At 45.7% G+C, this 18,869-nt stretch overlaps 1 protein-coding gene across 4 annotated transcripts in view; it reads right to left on the bottom strand.

Moving 5' to 3' along the window:
- Positions 1–11,544, bottom strand: part of Fanca (FA complementation group A) — a 52,542-nt gene extending 40,998 nt beyond the window's left edge. For all 4 annotated transcript variants that reach the window (XR_015736018.1, XM_087900549.1, XM_048437526.3 and 1 more), the window contains exons 1-14: positions 11,432–11,544; positions 10,988–11,097; positions 9,776–9,869; positions 9,158–9,291; positions 8,951–9,046; positions 7,291–7,364; positions 5,716–5,828; positions 4,375–4,454; positions 3,753–3,786; positions 2,448–2,511; positions 1,805–1,917; positions 1,341–1,417; positions 976–1,117; positions 505–638 (exon numbers count right to left, since the gene is read on the bottom strand). Coding sequence is in view for 3 of the 4 variants with exons in the window: in XM_087900549.1 (XP_087756675.1) it covers positions 505–638; positions 976–1,117; positions 1,341–1,417; positions 1,805–1,917; positions 2,448–2,511; positions 3,753–3,786; positions 4,375–4,454; positions 5,716–5,828; positions 7,291–7,364; positions 8,951–9,046; positions 9,158–9,291; positions 9,776–9,869; positions 10,988–11,097; positions 11,432–11,510 (1,344 nt within the window). In the remaining variant the exon portion in view is untranslated. The remainder of the gene's footprint in view (positions 1–504; positions 639–975; positions 1,118–1,340; positions 1,418–1,804; positions 1,918–2,447; positions 2,512–3,752; positions 3,787–4,374; positions 4,455–5,715; positions 5,829–7,290; positions 7,365–8,950; positions 9,047–9,157; positions 9,292–9,775; positions 9,870–10,987; positions 11,098–11,431) is intronic.
- Positions 11,545–18,869: the final 7,325 nt, after the last annotated feature.

Genomic DNA, 18,869 nt, shown 5'->3' on the forward strand with positions numbered 1-18,869 from the left:
CTCCATACTTTACCTTGGGAGCACAGACTCAGCAGGCCTGGGATGACCTGAGATCCGTACTTTCAAAGTCCTCCCAAGGTTAAGACTGATTGCTCTCAGGTTCAGGAGCACAGTACAGACAAAAACACGGGGATGCAGCCAAAAGCAGAAGAGGGGGAATGGGGATCACGCAAGGAAGAGGCGCATGTCTCCGAACTTTCATGGGAGAAAGAGGCACAGTGTACTTGACACAGAGAAACAGTCACTGCTTCTACTCTGCTGAACAGTTTCCCATCTTAGAAAGTTTCAGAAAAAGAGAGTCCAACAAACAGGTGATCCCTCCAGGACGAATGCAGAGCCTCTGGGCTGTGAGCAGAGCATAGCAGAAAACTTCTAGGGCCTGTCTTGACCAAGATCATCAAACTAACCCCTCTATCACTGAGAACACAGCACGGGATGCCAAGGGCCCTCCCCTCAGCCCTCTGGAATGCCAGTTTGTCACAACCCACTTCCCCAGTGACTCACCTTGAACCAGTCTGCATAGGATGGGAACACAAAGGGGCCTTCCAGAGTAGCCTGACGCACAACCAGGAATGCAGTGACCATGCTGTCCAGGTGGTAGCTCTCAAAGGCATGGGCCATCAAAGAGGCCACCCAGTCTGTGAGATTATGACATCGTCAGAAAGAAGGCAGGTGAGGGCAGCTCAGCCTACTCACAAGATTCGAGTATCTTGAGCTGGAGGGATGTACACACCCAAACACAAGCTTTAGATGGCCAGTCAAGCCCATGCTGGATACAAACTGCCTCAGACTCACAGAAGTAGCACTAACATCAACAGACAGACAGACAGACAGACAAAGGTTCTAATAAGTCTTAAGTAAGTGAAGGGCATCACTAATGTGTTAAGCCTCTACTCATTGGGATTCAACTGACATTAGCATGCAAATCACACATACGTGTGCTCAAGGCATCATGGGGCTCCCAGGAACACATACCTTTAAAAAGCTGCTGTGCCTCGGGAAAGCAGACAACCAGTGTAGACAGACAGGAGAGCACATACTGCCAGTTCACCTCCTGCGTCTCCAGGACTTCCTGCAAACGACCAACTGACTCCTCTGGACCCAGCATCACCAAGACCTGAAACAACAGCCCTAGTTCCTTCAGATGGGCAACCGGCCCCTCTGCTCGCTCTCTCTAGCACATCCACTCCAGCATCGGACAAGTGCAGACTCAGGGAGGAGCCTCAACAGTGGCCGTCGTATTTCTCCTCTCTGTAGTGGTCAGCACTGGCTGGAAGCATCCTCATCTGAGAAAGGGCTCTGCCTAAAATCCCAATGCAGGGAGCAGACCCCACACTCACCCTGCAGTACAGAGTGGTGAGCTCGTGACAAGTCTTTGCAAAGCTCCACTCCTTCTGCAGTTGAATGGCGTCAGACACTGTGGAGGAAAAACAAGACTTCAAGTCAGAATCTACTACAAAACAAAAACAACCAAACAAAAACCCCTGATTTTTGAAAGTTTTGATGTGAAAAAACAATCCTGTTTTAATTTTTTTTTCCGACTATTGCTGACACTGTCATTTCCTTTGTTAACTGAGGTCACCCTTCAGTATAAGAAGAACTTTGGTTCCAGACAACAAGGCTGTTGGGCTCTGGGGTAAACTGTCATTATCTCAAGGGGTCTTAAAGTGCTCTATTTAACCCACAGGGCTCAGAGCCACAAATCTACCTAAGAATCACTGGTATCTCTATCAGAGTTTCCCCAAAGTATAGGGAAGAGACCCCAGAGTGTGCAGGGGACTGCAGACACAGAATGGTGACCTACCTTTCAGCACGGGTTTGTGAGTCAGAATCTGGGTTAGAGTGTGGCTGAAGAACCTCTTCTGAGAATCCACTGCGATCATACCACAGCATACATGTCCAGAGTATGCACTCAGCCTACAAAGAGCATAAGGGGGAAAGCACGGCCCCTCGCCTGGAGTACCCGCCTTCAAGCCAGGGAGGCACCTTCTCCACCAGGCCACACAGTCACAGGTAGCAAATGAACGCAGGGATATGTAGTTTCAACAAGAGAGAGGAGAATTATCTGAGGGTGTCAACTGTCCAGAAGCAGGCAGGAGGTTAGATACAGGTTAGGAAGGTTGGTGCTGCATACCAAAGCTGAAGACAGACACGTGGAGGGGGGGGGTCACACTGGGAAAAGTATGACAGAAAAGAGGGGCTGAAGGGTCCCACACCCTAGAGATCTGGAGGCTAAACAGGATTCACAAAAAGAAGGGCTCCCTTGCCCCATCTCAGAGAAGGCTGGACAGACCTCCCGGTGCTTTGGCAACAATCTCCCCCAAAGCTGTCAATCGGCAGATAGTACCCAGCTGGCTACTGCTACCGTTGCCGCATTGAAGAAGCCATACTTCCCAGGGAAGCAAGCATACAGTTCACATGAATGATAGCAGGTCTCGCAGACATACCAGCCCCTCGCTGTCTGGTAAGCCGAAGTCACCTGTGGACCAACGTCCAGGGTATCAAGTGCAACTGACAACAGAACACAGGACAGAAAACAAGCTTCAGCCCCATGGCCTGTCCTGTGTCACCCCAAGCACTCTCAGACAGCAGATCAATTTCTGCCATGGGTATCTGAAGGTACAGAATCTCCTCCATGACACCAAGCACCTAAGTGCCACCAGACACTGAGATCTGCAAGCTTAAAGTTCAGGAGAACATGCAGCATGTAAATGCTGTAGGTGGTGCTACGAATTGAACATGCCACGTTAGTATTCTGCAAACGTGGGGCCAGGAAAGAGCTCAGCAGTTAAAAGCACTGGCTGCTCTTCAGAGAACCCAGGTTTAGTTCCCAGCACCCGCATGGCAGTTTATAACTGTCTGTAACTCCACTTGCAGAGGAAGCAATACCCTGCTCTGGCCTCTGTAAGCACTAGCTAGGAACACACGCTGCATAGAGATATATGCAGGCAGAATACCCATATGGTGTGGGAAGTCCTTCCGTCTATGTTTTGCTTTTATTGGTTAATGAATAAATCTGTTTCGGCCAGTGGCTTAGCAGAATAGAGCTAGGTGGGAAAACTAAACTGAATGCTGGGAGAAAGAAGGCAGAGTTAGTGAGAAGCCATGTGCTGTCACCATTGGGGACAGACACCTGCCCTGGAGCCTGCTGAAACTTTGCTGGTAGGCCATGACCTCATGGTGATGCACAGATTAATGAAGATGGGTTAGTTTAGAATATAAAAGTATGACAGAAATATGCTTAAGCTACTGGCCAAACAGTGTTTTAATTAAAGCAATTTTGTGTAATTATTCCGGGTCTGGGTAGCCGGGAATGAACAAGCAGCGTTCCCCAACACCCATATATATATAAAATAATAAGGATAATAATTGAAAAAGTTAGCTGGGCAATGTGTTGCATGCCTTTAATCCCAGGACTCAGAAGACAAACGTAGATTGATCTCTGTGAGTTTGAGGCCAGCCTAATCTACACAGAGAGTTTCAGGCCAGTCAGAGCTACAAAGTCAGACCCTGTCTCAAAATAAATAAATAAATCATTAATCAAAAAATAAATTAAACGTGGGGTCATGAGGAAGAACTGAGAGCCAGAGCAAAAGAAAGAAGGGCATTCACACTACATATATGACATAAACAGGGCCTCTGGAGGCAGTGAAGCAGAGGTGGGTAGCTTCAAATGGAAAGACTGGAACCTGCGAGAAAGGCTCTTAAGCAAATTAGTCAGTTATAGCCTGGGGCTGGGCACAGAAACTTACAAGTCAGCATTCTCTGCAGGACGTCAATAGCAACCTGCCAACAGAAAGGAAATTCTCTCAGGAATTTTCAAGCAGTCTCGTGCTGGCAACACACAAGAGAATGTCTTGTTAGCTTGAAGCAAAATAAGAAAGTGCCTGAAAGATATTCTTCCCTTGGAACCCTTCCCATTCTTGGGAGTTTCTTCATTCCCTTGAGTGTGTGTGTGTGTGTGTGTGTGTGTGTGTGAGAGAGAGAGAGAGAGAGAAAGAGAGAGAGAGAGAGAAGTGAAGGCAGGCAGGCAGATGAGCAGATTATCTTTAAAGAGAGACAAGTCTTTGTCGCAGCATGAGGCAAAGCTGAGTGGTGGTGTAGTCAGAATTCATTCCAACACACTTGGGAGGTGGAATTAGGAAGATCCGACGTTCAAGATTAAGCTGGGTGTGGTGGTGGCGTATGCCCCTGATCCCAGCACTCAGGAGACAGAGGCAGGAGGATCACTGAGTTTGAGGCCAGCCTGGTTTACATAGTGAGTTCATGGATAGTCAGGGTTATGCAGAGTAACCCTGTCTTGAAAAAACAAACAACCATCCCCCCTCGCCAAAAAAAGTCTAATTCTCTTCCAGTCTTGTTTTTCTTTCCTACCCGGGACATCTTTTCAGACTGCACAAGTCTTGGCTCTGAGCTTTGTGGAAATGCGCTTGAAACCAACAGCTGCACAAAACCTGCGAGATTAAAAACAAAATAAAAAGCGCAGAGTAACTTATAAGCATGATGGTCTCCAAACAGCAGTGACTCACAGACACCCCACCGCCAGGGAGTACATGTGGGCACAGACCAGGGAACTGCTCTCAAGCAGAGCACCTAGCCCTAGGTGAACTCCCACGGCTGCCACTGCCCAGGTGACTGAAGCACAAGCCTTTGTCCAGCTACTTAAAAAAGTCACGTTTATGATAAGGATTTCTCTTCTCAGATTTTATTTCTATTTTATGTGCATGAGTGCTTTGCCTGCACTGACATCAGCACACCAGGCGAGCTCAATGCCCACAGAGGCCAAAAGAGGAGGATGTCGGACGTCCTGGACTGGACCTACTGATGTTGTGAACGGCCATAGGAGGACTGGGAATCAAACCCAGGTTCTCTGGAAGAACAACTAACCACTGAGCCAACTCTCCAGTCCAGGACGGTGAGTTTCAGGCCAGTCTAGCTGTCTACCATCAACTCAAGGACCCGGAAAATGCTTTTTTTTTTGCTTTGATACTGGCGTCTTGCTAAATTGCCTACATCAGCTTCAACCTCAGTTCCACCAACCCAGCCGTGGTAGCTGGAATTGAACTCTAAACCACCATCCAACAGAAGCATCACATTCTGAGAAATGAGAAAAACAAAACTGATTCATAATTTTATATTTGGAATGGTGTTGAAAGAGGGATCTCACTGTGTAGCCTTGGCTGTCCTAAAGCTCCCTATATGTGCCAGGTTGGCTTTGATCTCATAGAGATCTGCCTGCCTCTGCTTCTGGAGTGCTGGGATGAAAGAAATGAGCCACCACACCTGGCTGATCCAAAATTTTAAAGATCAGAATAAAGAAGCCTGGCCGGGCAGTAAGCAGGTATATGTCTGATTTTCAGTTCAGCCTGTTCTACATAACAAGTTCCAGGCCAGCTAGAGCTATGCAGTAAGCCCTGTCTCAAAAAACAAAGAAACCCACAAGCTGCCTGTACAGAGCAAATGTTTCTCATCTTTGAATTGGTGTTACGTCTCTGGGACTGCTGGCAGTACAATCTATCACTTAGACAGCAAAAGGAGCTGGGGATACCCAAGGGAAAAACCCAACTCCTGCCACTCAGGAAAACAGACGTCCATGGTTGACCTGGTGAGTTTATCTCAGGCTAGGCCCTAGGCCCACAGGAACGGAAAGACTGCTTTAGACCCCAGGGTCAAGAAGGAGAATTGTTCCCAGGAACCCGCCTGCTATGAACATACCAGAAAGCATGGCTTTAGTGGCGTCAGAGGGTGGGCTTGGCATTTCTATCTGTTCACACAGAGCACAGAGGTTCCTGAAGAGCCACGTGGTCATGGCCTGCATGTCAGGATGGCTGAGGACACAAAAAAACCACGGTTGGAAATATTGGCTGGTAAGAATGATGCTATGTAGCTGTCGAAGGAGAAAGACGTCAGAACCTCACCCGTAAGCCACAGCCTCGTGGCTATACACAGATTAATAGAAGTGGGTTAATTTAAGATGTAAGAGCTAACAAAAATAAATAAATGGAATTAAAAAGTAGCTCAGTGGGGGCTGGAGAGATGGCTCAGAGGTTAAGAGCATTGCCTGCTCTTCCAAAGGTTCTGAGTTCAATTCCCAGCAACCACATGGTGGCTCACAACCATCTGAAATGAGGCCTGGTGCCCTCTTCTGGACTGAAGAAAGAATACTGTATACATAATAAGCAAATAAATAAATATATAAAAAAAAAGTAGCTCAGTGACAATGAAATAATCACTAACAGGTTCATCCCCTATCCTGTCCCCCAAAACAACAACAACAACAACAACAAAAATGCTTTGCTGATAGAGAATCTATTTTGAACGTTTTCAACCCTTTTACGTTTATTCTAACTACTGTTAGGACCTGCACTTTCTGCTCTAGTTCAGAAATTCTGTGTACTTGTTTGTTTTTCCTCTTTCTTTTAGAAACAGGGTCTTATAAAGCCCAGACTACATGCACTTTGTAGCTGGGGTTGGCCTTGAACTCTGATCACAATAAATGTTCTCTAAACAAAAGGATACATCAGGGCTGGAGAGATGGCTCAGTGGTTAAAAGCACTGGCTGCTTTTCCAGAGGTCCTGAGTTCAATTCCCAGCAACCACATGGTGGCTCACAACCATCAATAATAGGATCTGATGCCCTCTTCTGGCCTGCAGGTATACACCAGAGCACTCATACATAAAAATTACAAATGAACAACAACAAAAAGAACATGTAATCAGGCCGGTTGGCTTGGTGAGTGAAGACACTTAGCCCCCCACACACATACCAAATCCACATGGTGGAAGGAGAAACTGACTCTTCCTCCGACAGCCACACATGTGCCATGGCAAATACACTTCCCACCCCACAATAAAGAAAACAATTAAATTTTAAAACAGCCTAAAAATATAGCTATTTAACAAAAGAAAGGCCATGTGATATTAAGAGATACACAGCGACTAATGAACTACGGTTGTCGGACTTTCTTTTGGGACCGCCAGCTCCCAAATAAAGACCCGGAGACATCTTATTAATTATGAAATCTTGGGGCCCAACTAGCTCTTATAACTTAAATTAACCCACTTATATTAACCTACATTCTGTCATGTGGCTCGTTAACTCTCCTCCATAATGTACATCCAACTTCCTATAGTCCTGCTGGTGAATCTCGCACACTTAGATTTCAACCCTGAGTTCCCCTCTCTCACCAGAAGCCCCTCCCATTCTCTCCTGCCAAGCTACTGGCTCTTTATTAAGGCAAAGCAGCTACACGTCTTTACAGTTTGTTCAAATATCCCACAACAAACTACCTTTGAAGAAGCTCTTGTAGGCTCACAACATGGTGCACATGGAGACTCCACACAGCTTCAAGCAACAAAGAGTTCTGAAAAATACAACAGCATTACTTCAACATGTGCATCTTCCTACAATGAGCTCAGGTTATGTTCATTTGCCTACTGGGAAAAGACAGCGTCACAGTATGGCCTAAAGGACTCATGTCACAGGTTCCCATACGAACAGCATTAAAGTTCCTTATTGTCCTGCATGGCTTTTCCTCTGCCACCTGACAGCTCTGATCTCCTCCCAGTAAGTCATTTCCAACCCTTTCAACACACTGTGCCCTACACATTCTAACTCATAAGCTGGAAACTGTCATCTGATCTCTAACATGCTATGGCTCAAGAGCACACTCATACAAATACATGGACAGTAATGATTCAATTTTTTTTTTTTTTCGAGACAGGGTTTCTCTGTAGCTTTGGAGCCTGTCCTGGAACTAGCTCTTGTAGCCCAGACTGGTCTTGAACTCTCAGAGATCCGCCTGCCTCTGCCTCCCGAGTGCTGGGATGAAAGGCATGTGCCACCACCGCCCGGTAGATTAAAATATTTTTGATGTTTCAAGTAGAGCTTACTAACATAATTAATTGGGTCTCATATAGTCCAGACTGATCTGGAACTTACTATGCAGCCAGGGATGACCTCATCTACGCCCCAAGCACTAGGATTAGAGGCATGTACCCCTATGTCCAGTTTATGAGGAGCTGGGGGTTTAATTCAGTGCCTCATACATGCTAGATAAAAGCTCTACCATCTGAGCTACATCCCTAGCTCTTATTAGTGTAGTTTAAAAATATATATTCTCTTGACCAGGCCGTGCTGGCGCACGTCTTTAATCCCAGAACTCGGAAGGCAGAGGCAGGTGAATCCCTGTGAGTTTGAGGCCAGCCTGGTCTACAAGAGCTAGTTCCAGGACAGTTAGGACTGTTACACAGGGAAACCCTGTCTCAAAAAAACTAAAAAATGAAACAACAACAACATATATATGTTCTCAGGGCTGGAGAAATGGCTCAGTGGTTACAAGAACTGCCTACTCTTCCAAAGGTCTTGAGTACAATTCCCAGCAACCACATGGAGATTTACAACCATCCGTAGTGAGATATGGTGCCCTCTTCCAGCCTGCAGGTATACATGCAGGCAGAACACTGTATACTGTATACATAATAAATAAATAAATAAATAAGTCTTTTTAAAAAGAAGTGTACGTTCTCTTGAAGAACCTTTGTAATAGTATACCCAAGAGAATAACACCGACTTCCTAGGTATACTATGCTCTGTTCTATCTCTTTGGTGGGAGATAGGGTCTCACTATGCAGCTCTGGCTGTGCTGGAACTCTCTACGTAGAGCAGACTGGCTGTGAACTCAGAGATCCTCCTGCCTGTATTTTTCACGGGTTGGGGTTACAGGTAGCTGTGTACCCTATTCTAATAAATACCGCTAATGAAGGGTAGAAACTGACACACAATACTGAAGCACTACTTCCACTCTCAGGAGCACCGGATGAACCCTCCTTCCAAGCTCTTTAATTAGTGAGATGTTTGGCCACATTCCTAAGGAAACTCATAGACCCAAACCAACAGAACACTGCTTTAAAAAAAAAAAAATCCCAAGTGAAAGAGCTTCAAATTTACCTGCACTTTCCATAATTCCTGGCAGAAGGTGAGACAGGAGAACATACTGTGCGCCAACAGATGCTGAGCGATGTCTAACAGGGAAGACAGCTTCTTCTAAACACAGATAAAAAAGGCAAATTATCGCAAAACAATACTAAAGAAGTATGTTATTTTCCCAAAGAGCTTAAAAGGGACAAGTCCTCATTTAAGGGGCTGGTCTCTCACTCTTTGCTCCGAGCTGAGCAGCACAGGGTGGCTGGGCTCCACGCAGACCTGATGCACACTGCAAGCGAACACTCTGGCAGACAGTAACCCCACAGGAACTCCCAGCCTCGAGGCTTGATCCCGAAAAGCAGAACCTTAAAAAACAAAACAAAGCAATGGCTTTCCCTCCCAGCCCAAGGAAACTTTAAGAAAGACTTAAGTTGAAAATGGTTATTAAGTTGTAGCATCGTGACCCTAAGGGGGAAGAATAGATAAGAAGGGAAAAAACAAGAGACACAAAATGAAGATGATTCCAGGGCCAAATTGGCAGCTCTCAATACAATTAGAGGCAACCGCAGAACCCAAAGTCATACACATATGTATGCATCACGTACCACAATGGAGACATTCCATTGCAACAAATAGAGAAAACTAACTTTTTTTTTTTTAAAGATTTATTTATTATGCACTCAGTGTTCTGTCTGCATGGCAGCCTGGTCTACAGAGCTAGTTCTTGAACAGGTTCCAAAGCTACAGAGAAACCCTGTCATGGAAAACCAACCAACCAACCAACCAAACAAACAAACAAAAACAAAAAGAAGAAAAAAAAAAGAAAGAAAGAAAGCCATGGTAACTTACGTATGAAGGACCTGGAGTGATCAGAGGCAGCTGAAGCACTGTCACAATCAATCAGTTTGCTGAGACACAATTTTTTACACTGTGGATCTTCTACCTACAAACCGAAACATAAAGAACTATACTTTCACAGTCCCAGCTGTGTGTAGTGTGCATAGTGGGCACCCCCAAGTTTCCTTTTATTTGTTTTGGTTTGTTTTGTTTTTAAATTCGTTTTTGTATGTTCATGTGTCTGTGTGTCTTAGAACTTCTGTTGCTGTGATAAAAAACACCATGACCAAAAGCAACCCGGAGAGAAAAAGGCTTATTTCAGTTTACAACTTGTAGTCCATCTTTCTGGGCAGTGGTGGTGCGCACTCCCAGCACTCGGGAGGCAGGGGCAGGTGGATCTCTATGGGTTCAAAGCTAGTCTGGTCTACAGAGTTCCAAGACAGCCATGGAGGATGCTGCTTACTGGCTTACTCACCGTGGCCTGCTCAGCCTGCTCTCTTATAGACTCCAGGACCACCAGCCCAGGAGAGGCACCACCCACATCAAGAAAATGCAGCACACAGGCTTGCCCACAGGCAAATGAGGTAGGGGAGTCCTAACGTGAGATTAACTTCCCAGAAGACTCTAGCTTGGGTTGAGTTGGCAGAAAACCAGCCAGCACAGTGTACCTGCTTGTGTGTATGGGTCCCAGTCTGTGCAGTGTCAGCAGAAGGTGTCAGATCCCCTGGAACTAGTTACAGATGGCTCTGAGCCCCCTGACACGGGTTCTGGGAACTAAACTCAGATCCTCTGTAAGAACAGCATGATGCGTTACAGTTCGAGAGAGAGCACTTGTGCTTGCAAAGGTTTGACCCTCCGCCCCCACACGGTGGCTCCCAACCATCCAGTTCCAATAACTCCAGTTCCAGGGGATCTGATGCCTTCTTTTGACTTCTGAGGGCATACATGTGGTTCATACATACATGTAGGTAAAACACTCACACACATAAAACAAAAACAGAAAACAGTATGTGCTGAGCCATCTTTCCAGCTGGCTCAAGTTCTTTTACTCCTTTCAGGAATTATTACATTTACTACCCAACTGCTTAAATCTCCAAAGACATAAAGTACACTCAACTCTCTTCTCACCTCGTTTGCATTTACCAGTTATTCGCCAGGTACACAGGCTTATAAGGATAAAAAAGATTACAGTCTGGCTGGGCTCCAATGCCAGCTTCCTCTTACCTCTAGTAAAAGGTCACTCATGTTCTGGTGGTATCTCAGGAGTTGCAGAGCGGAATTCTTTAATTTCTGTTCCCTTTCAGGATTATATTTTTGCTTCTTGACTCTGCCCGCTAAAGAGATTAAAAATAATTTTTTTTTCCCAAAAGATTTTAGCGCAACGTACACAAGGTGACACCCTGAGCGTAGGCCCTGGGAGAGCTGCCCAAGATCAGGACGGTCACCTGCCGCTACCACAAGCAAACAGCTGGGATCAGAAAGCCTGGAGCCCAATGCTGCTTTAAGAGCAGCGGACTTGGGGCTCTGCTGACTCGAATTCTGCAGGTCGCAGGGCTGCGCCACGTTGGACCTGAAGGGGCAGCCAGTGGAGAATGGACCCAGGAGAATGGAGGCCTGCAGTGGGCGCTGACAAAGTGGAAGTTGGAAGGTAGTGGTGGCGGGACCTACCCAGCAGCTCGGTCCAAGACTTTCGGACACCCAGGGGTCCATCGCGAGCAGCAGCAGCACATCCCGGGGTACCCGACATAGTGACTGGTACGTCGGCACTGGAGCCCGCGCTGTTTTCCAATTCGCGACGGCCGGGCGCTAGCGCTCATTGGCTAGAAGCACACTCGACCACGCCCCTTGAGGGCGGAACCTGGCTCTGCGGCCATCTTGGTTGTGGCACAGCTCGTTCGGGAAGCGGAGTAGGCAGATTCTTGCTGCAGCCTTGGTGCAATGCCACGGCGCATGACAACTAGGGGGAGAGTGGCGCAGAATTTGGAGCTAGAGTGGGCAGTGCGAATTGACTACAGCTGATGGAGTGGTTTCAGACTAGGTGAGGATAATAGCCCAGGCCTGGGAAGATGCTAAAAATCTCTTACCTGCTTTGCTCAAAAAAATACCTTCGGATCAACCCCCAATACCGGGCTGTGCTGATTTGACTCTGACTGTAGGAAAACTAATCGTAGGAGTGGTTGGGATGCTGGGATGTGACTTTCAAAGGTTGGAGGAGAACTGAGCTGTTATCCCTCCCCGCTAAGCATTCAAAGTACCCACGAAGGAGAACCAGCCATAGAATGCTATCGTTCCCCTTTCTCCCTTTGCAAAACGCACCTGACACGCTTAGGGGTTTCCTTGGGAAAGACGAGGGGTTCTACTTTATGTGTGCACTTGGAATGTGAGATGAAGTACGGAGTACGTGAGCTGGAGGCGCCCCACATCCCTTGATGGATATCAGCTGGCATAGGACGCCTCAAGTCTCCACAGGTGGTTCCCCATTCGGGTAAAACATTCACACACTTCCTAGGACTAATCACAAAGAACTGAGGTGGGCAGATTCCCACCACTCACAACCACTTTTAAAGGCCTGGTTGCTCCAGATTCCTGGAGTACAACTGACCATAAGGGAGGGAGGGGGAGAAAAGGCAAAGAAGAAACTGAGAAACTGAGAATGTGAAGGGAAGCCACTTCAATACTAGTTCACTCCTCCCGACTAGAGTAAGCACACACAATGCACAAAGTCAATGCAAAATTCATTTCATACACACATTCTCTCTCTCTCTCTCTCTCTCTCTCTCTCTCTCTCTCTCTCTCTCTCTCCTTTCAGACAGGGTTTCTCTGTAGCTTTGGAGCCTGTCTTGGAACTAGCTCTTGTAGACCAAGCCACCACCGCCTAACTGCAACACACTTTCAATTAAACCTTACTATTTCTCAAAAAAAACAAAAACAAAAAAAAAATCTTACTACTTTTTACTTCTTCCTCCTCCAGCAAAATTATTAATGGGTGGCAGAATAAAAACAGAAAGAGTGAACCGGCCGAGGGTGGCTCATGCCTTTGATCAGGCGGCAGAGACAGGCGATCTCTGTGAGTTTGAGGCTAGCCTGGTCTGGTCTGCAGAGGGAGTTCCAAGACAGGCTCCAAAGCTATCGAGAAACCCTATCTTGAAAAACCAAAAAAGAAAAAAACAAAAACAGAAAGAGTGGTCATTACTTGCACTACAGTAACATAACTGTGCTTGATTTTCAGCACTATTCCAGGCATACACTCAGACTCTTAACTGGAAAACAGGACACTGAAGACAAGCTTGAAATGGCCATGATCACCTAGGTTGTGACTTAAAATTCTGTAAGCTGGAATTGAGTCAGCAGAGGGAGGAGCCATTATCAGAGCTGAGTGGAGGGGACAAAGACTAACCAAAGTTTTCTAAGAATCAGATTTATCAGCCTCCATGACCAGAAGGTGGTACTGCTGTTTTGGTAGCCAGAGTCACTTTACATGTCAAAGAGAGCTTCTAACTCGAAAGACAGGAAACTGAATAGCACCAATATAGGAAAAAAGAAAAATTTCAACAAAACTCATTGCTAAGTTCAGGCTTCCTTGCAGTTCAGGATCAAATGGGTAGAGTGTGGGGCAGGGCCACACTGAATCCAGCAGAGTGCCTTACCACTCTCCTCAGCTTCAGAAGATTTACCTGTACTTCCATCACTGGCCACAAGGTGGACTCTCCACCAACACAAATCGAACCTCGAAATCCAGCCTGCACTCACTGTTCTCTGCCTGGAAGTGCTGTCGTTTATTTCAACACAAAAGGGCCATTTTCCTCCATTATGAAAGAGATGATCTGCTTGACCAGACAATGAGTACCAGAAAAAGTAATAGCCGGCCCCAAATCACACCAACAGACCATCACCACTAATACTTATTATGAGTTTTCAAGCCTTCATTGCAAAGATTCTTCTTTTAATTGCTGCTTTATAATCTGATTTCCAACAAGTACAGTGGCACAGGTTAGGGATTCCAACTGCTCTGGAAACTGAGGCAAGAGGATCATTCCCACCCAGGAGTTTGGGGTAGCCTAGGCAACATAGCAAGACTCCCATCTCAAAAACAGTGCCAGAGAGCAACTGAGGGGGAGACTGACTGGAGAAGACACCCAGTGTTGGGGGTGGACTCCACCCCCACGTGCACACAAATGTTCCCTACATAAGCAGGAACACACACACACACAAATAAACGACCTGCATGCTTTATCCATGGTCATTCATACCTTTCCCGTCATGATTGCAGCAATTCGCCTACATTCATTTCTTACAGTTCTGCGGTGATTTCCACAGGCTCCTTAACAGCGCCGCTGCTGGGTCTGTTCGTTCCCTTTTATTTTCTCTTAGATTTTTGTTTTGTTTTGAAAGATTTTGTTTTGTTTTTTGAGACAGTGTTACAGTCCTGATTGTTCTGGAATTCACTTTGTAGACCAGGCTGGCCTTGAACTCACAGAGATCTCCCTGCCTCTGCGAGTGCTGGGATCAAAGGCATGCACCACCACCACCTGGCTGAAAGATTTATTTTTATTTGTATGGCTGTGTGTTTGTGGGAAGGTGTGCCGCATACATGGGAGCCTGCAGAGGCCAGAACAGGTTGTTAAACCCATTGGGGCTGGAGCTACAGGTAGCTGTAGGCATCTGACATAGGTGTTAGGAACTGAACTCTTCTGGGAGATTGTCAAGTGTTTTTAACCAATGACAAATCTCTCCAGTCTGTGCTTTCTTTAATTTTTTGAGGAGACAAAGTCTCAGACAGCCCAGCCTGGCCTCAAACCCACTCTGTAGCTGAGGATGACTTTGAACTTCTAGTCCTGTTTCTACTTCACAAGAATCTTGGGAATAGTCATTGCAGATATAAACAAAGGCTCTCAAGAGCATTCTGGGTTACTGAGAGACTCCTAGACCCAACAGCAAGGGTCAGGAGACAGACTAAAAGATGACACAGAAGAGACAAGGACCCAAGCATGAAGACAGATTTAAGACCAGACGTAGCTCATGCCTGTAATATCACCACCTGGGAAGCAGAGGCAGGAAGATTGCTATGAGTTCGAGGTCAGCCTAGATGACAGTATGAGACCATCTTAAATGAACAAAGAGAGGTGGGGAAAAGGAAATATATTGGAGTGAGGAAGTCTCAAAGAAATACTCTGAGCCACCATGCAGAAGCAAAGGGCAGAATTACTTCGTGGTGCCTGTAGAGGGAGCTCCAGCCCATCTACACTTTGGCTTCTGGATTCCAGAACTGTTAAGGATGGTACACTGTAAGGATAGTCCCAGAGGCAAAGGCTGATGCTGGTGGATGGGAGCTCTGTGAATTTGAGGTTAGCCTGTTCTACATAGTGAGTTCTAGGACAATCAGGGACACATATTGTAACCCTATCTCAATAAACAGAACAAAAAAAGAATGAATTTCCGCTACTTAAGCCCCATGGTCACTTGTGGTCGTTTGCTCTGGTAGCTACAGGAAACTCCTGCACTTATCACTGCTTCTGTATCACCATTCTCAGCATCAGCATAGTGATATCAGTATGGAATTTACTCTGATGTAGTGGATACCCTGAAGAATACCAGGAACCTCTGTATATGGGTCAAAGGTGGAAGGAGCTGTCCTGGCAGAGAGAGAACTCTATTGTAAAGGGCCAGAGAGTAAGTAAATACTTTAACCTTGTGGTCCATGTTGTGTTTATCACAGTTACCCAACTTGCTATAGTAGCTTAAAGCAATCACAAATATGTCACAAATGAATGTAGCTGTGTGCCAATAAAACTTGATTTACACCGGGTGATGGTAGTGCATGCATTGAATCCCAGAATAGTAAATTCTCTGTAAGTTCCCAGAGTAGATCTCTGTGAGTTCAAGGTCAGCCTGGTTTACAGGGTAAATAAGCTTACAGGACAGCCAGGGATGCACAGAGAAAACCAGTCTCGAAAAACAAAAACAAAACAAAATAAAAACAAAAAACCCTTGATTTACAAAAGGAGTGAGGGGTCCAAAATGTGACCCATGTGGCACAGTTTTCCAGGCTCTGTTCTCTCGAAAGATCCTTGTACCAAGGGAGAGGAAAAGACTGGGTGTGATGACTTATTCTCACAACGCAGTAATTAGGAGGGTGAGTAAAAAGAACTGCAGTGAGCTCCATTCCAGACTGAACTACAGGGTAAAACCCATCTCAAGAAAAGAAAAAAAAAGAGGAAATCTAGATTGTATTCCAGCCTTGCCATACTTGTCAAATAAAGAATATATGCTACCTGTCTACAGGGATACAATGAAATAGTATCAACAAAATTACTGTTACCATTTTGTAAGTATGAGCGAAACGGTGAGAGCTATGTGCATGCTTGGTTCATTCCTCTTAATGCCATGAGCTGTCCTGGGCCTGATGACCAAGCAGTAAAAAGATTAACAACAACAAACTAGGCAAAAATCCCTGCCTTTGTGGGCTATGTGGTCTAGTGAGAGAGAATCATAAGTAAGTAAAATATAGCATATCAAATGATGCATGGTGCTGTGAGAGATATAAAGAACAGCAAATTAGGGCCAGGCTGGGGCGCAACAGAATGTTAGCCTAGCATGCATGAGGCCTTAGGTTCCATCCACAGTACTACAAACAAACAAATAAACAAACAAATATTATAAGATACACAGGGAGGAGCTGGAGAGATGCCTCAGAGATTAAGAGCATGGCTGCTCTTCCAGAGGTCCTGAGTTCAGTTCCCAGCAACCACACAATGGCTCACAATCATCTGTAATGAGATCTGGCACCCTGACCTGCAGGCATACATGCAGACAAAACACTGTATACATAGTAAGTAAATCTTTGAAAAAAAAAAAAAGATTCACAAGGAGGAGGTGGGAAGAGAAGGGAGAGAGGGAAAAGTAGGGGCCACCAGGGTCTTTTTAAGTATTGTGAAAACCTTGGCTTTCATTCAGGGGTTTCTTGAAAGGGATCACTGGATCGCTGGACCTGAACTGGGATCTGTGCTAAAAACACACTGAGGTGTTTGGGACGGACATGGAGCAAGTCAGGTGCTTCTGATGATCAGATAAGTTTGTATTTGAAAGCTGATCTTCCAGGTAAGAAAAATTCTAGTTTTGACCCTGAGCCCAGGTCAACGATGGTGATGCCAGGAATTGGAGAAGAGAGCTGGTAGCTTTGAACGGCAAGAGCAAGAGTGGACGAATACCAACACCGAACCGTGGTACTACCAACACCAAATGTGGCCATGGGAGTCGCACACATTCCCAATCACTGTCATCCTTCACTCTCGTTTTAAAAGAGATGAGGGGGGCTGGAGAAATGGCTCAGCAGTTAGGAGCTCTGGATGCTCATCCAGAGGACGAGTTTCCATTCTCAATCCCCACATGACTAGCTAACAACAGTCTATAACTCCAGTCCCAGGGTATTCATTGTTCTCTTCTGGCAACCTAGGAGCACACAGTGCACTTATGCTGGCATACACAATAAATAAAAGCCGGGTTAGTGGTGCATGCCTTTGATTACAGCATTTGAAGGTAGAAGCAAGCAGATCTCTGTGAGTTCAAGGCCAGTCTGGCCTATAAAGCAAGATCCAGGTCAGCTATAGTTACATAGCGAGACCCTGTCGAAAAACTGAAAAAAAGAAAGAAATATTAAAGCAACAATAAGACTTTTTTTTTTTTTTTTTGGTTTTTGAGACAGGGTTTTGAGACAAGACTGGGCCTTCGACTAAGAGATCTTCTGCCTGCATCTGCCTCCCGAGTGCTGGGATTAGAGGCATGTATGTGCCAGTACCACATGACTAATAAAGCTAAAATATTAATCTGCTCTTCACTCTAACAAGCAAACCACACATCAAGCCATTTTATAGCTATCCAAGATTCACAAGGGTTTTAATTTTTATTTATTATTATTGTTGTTGTTATGTATGTGCATGAGAGAGAGGAGACAGAGACACAGGGTGTGAAAGTGCTGGGGTGTGTGCACGCCATGGTATGTATATATATATATATATATATATATATATATAGGTTAGAAGACAACTTCCTGGTGTTCTCTCCTTTCCCTATAATTATGGGGATCATCAGGTTTGGGCAACAAATCCTTTACTTGCTGAGCCATTGTCCTGGCCTGTTTTTGTTTGCTGTTTTATTTTTGGTTTTGGTGTGCGTGTGAGAGGCCTCAGTGCATAGTCCTGGCTGACCTGGAACTCTATCTGTAGAACAGGCTAATCTTGAATTCTCCTTGAAGTCTCAGAGACATAACTGCCTCTGCCTTCAAGTGCTGGGCTTAAAGGTGTGCACCACCACTCCCAACCCATTTTGCTTTTGAGACAAGGTCTCACTACTGAGCTCATGTCAGTATAAGGGCTGTCCCCTCGCAGTTGCCCACTAAGTGCTGAGACAGTGTGAGCTCCTACATCTGGCAGATTCAAAAGTCTGATCCTCTTCTCTATCAAGAGGGCTAAGGAAAACAGATACCTTCAAATATTACAGATGTGTGCTGAAGTGGAGACAGCCTCTTTGGAGGGCAGTTTGACTGTTTTAAGTTCCTATGCTGAAGTGGGAAGTAGATCAAATGTAGAATACTGGCTGGATGGAACTGAGCTTAATTCCTAGGAATGCAAGAAAATTATACATTTGTATGCTTTTTCATCCATGGAAACGATTCTTTTTAATTTTTTTAGATTTGTTTTTTATTTTATGTGCATGAGTGTTTTACCTGCCTGTGTGTATGCGCACTATGTGCACACCTGGTGCCCTGGAGAGAGCACTCAGTCCCCTGGAACTGGAGTTATGGGTGGTTGTGGGCTACCATGTGGGTGCTGGAAACCGAACCCAAGTCCTCTGAAAGAACACGTGGTCTTGACTGCTGAGCCATCTCTCCAGCCCGTAGGGAGTCCTTTTCTTGAGATGAACACTGCATGTGTGAAAATGGACAAGAATCATCTGAACTCCTGCCACCTGAAAAGCGGTCGGGCGAGGCAGAGATCCGGCAAACAGTGCGGACAATGATTAGGATTGCACGCACCCCCCGTCCCTCACTGAGAACTGAAAAGCAGACTCTGGAATACCCACGAGGAGATCTGCAGTCCTGTAGAGTGTA

This window comes from Myodes glareolus, chromosome 22 (genome assembly GCF_982192425.1).
Source record: "Myodes glareolus chromosome 22, mMyoGla1.1, whole genome shotgun sequence".
Lineage (NCBI taxonomy): Eukaryota > Metazoa > Chordata > Mammalia > Rodentia > Cricetidae > Myodes > Myodes glareolus.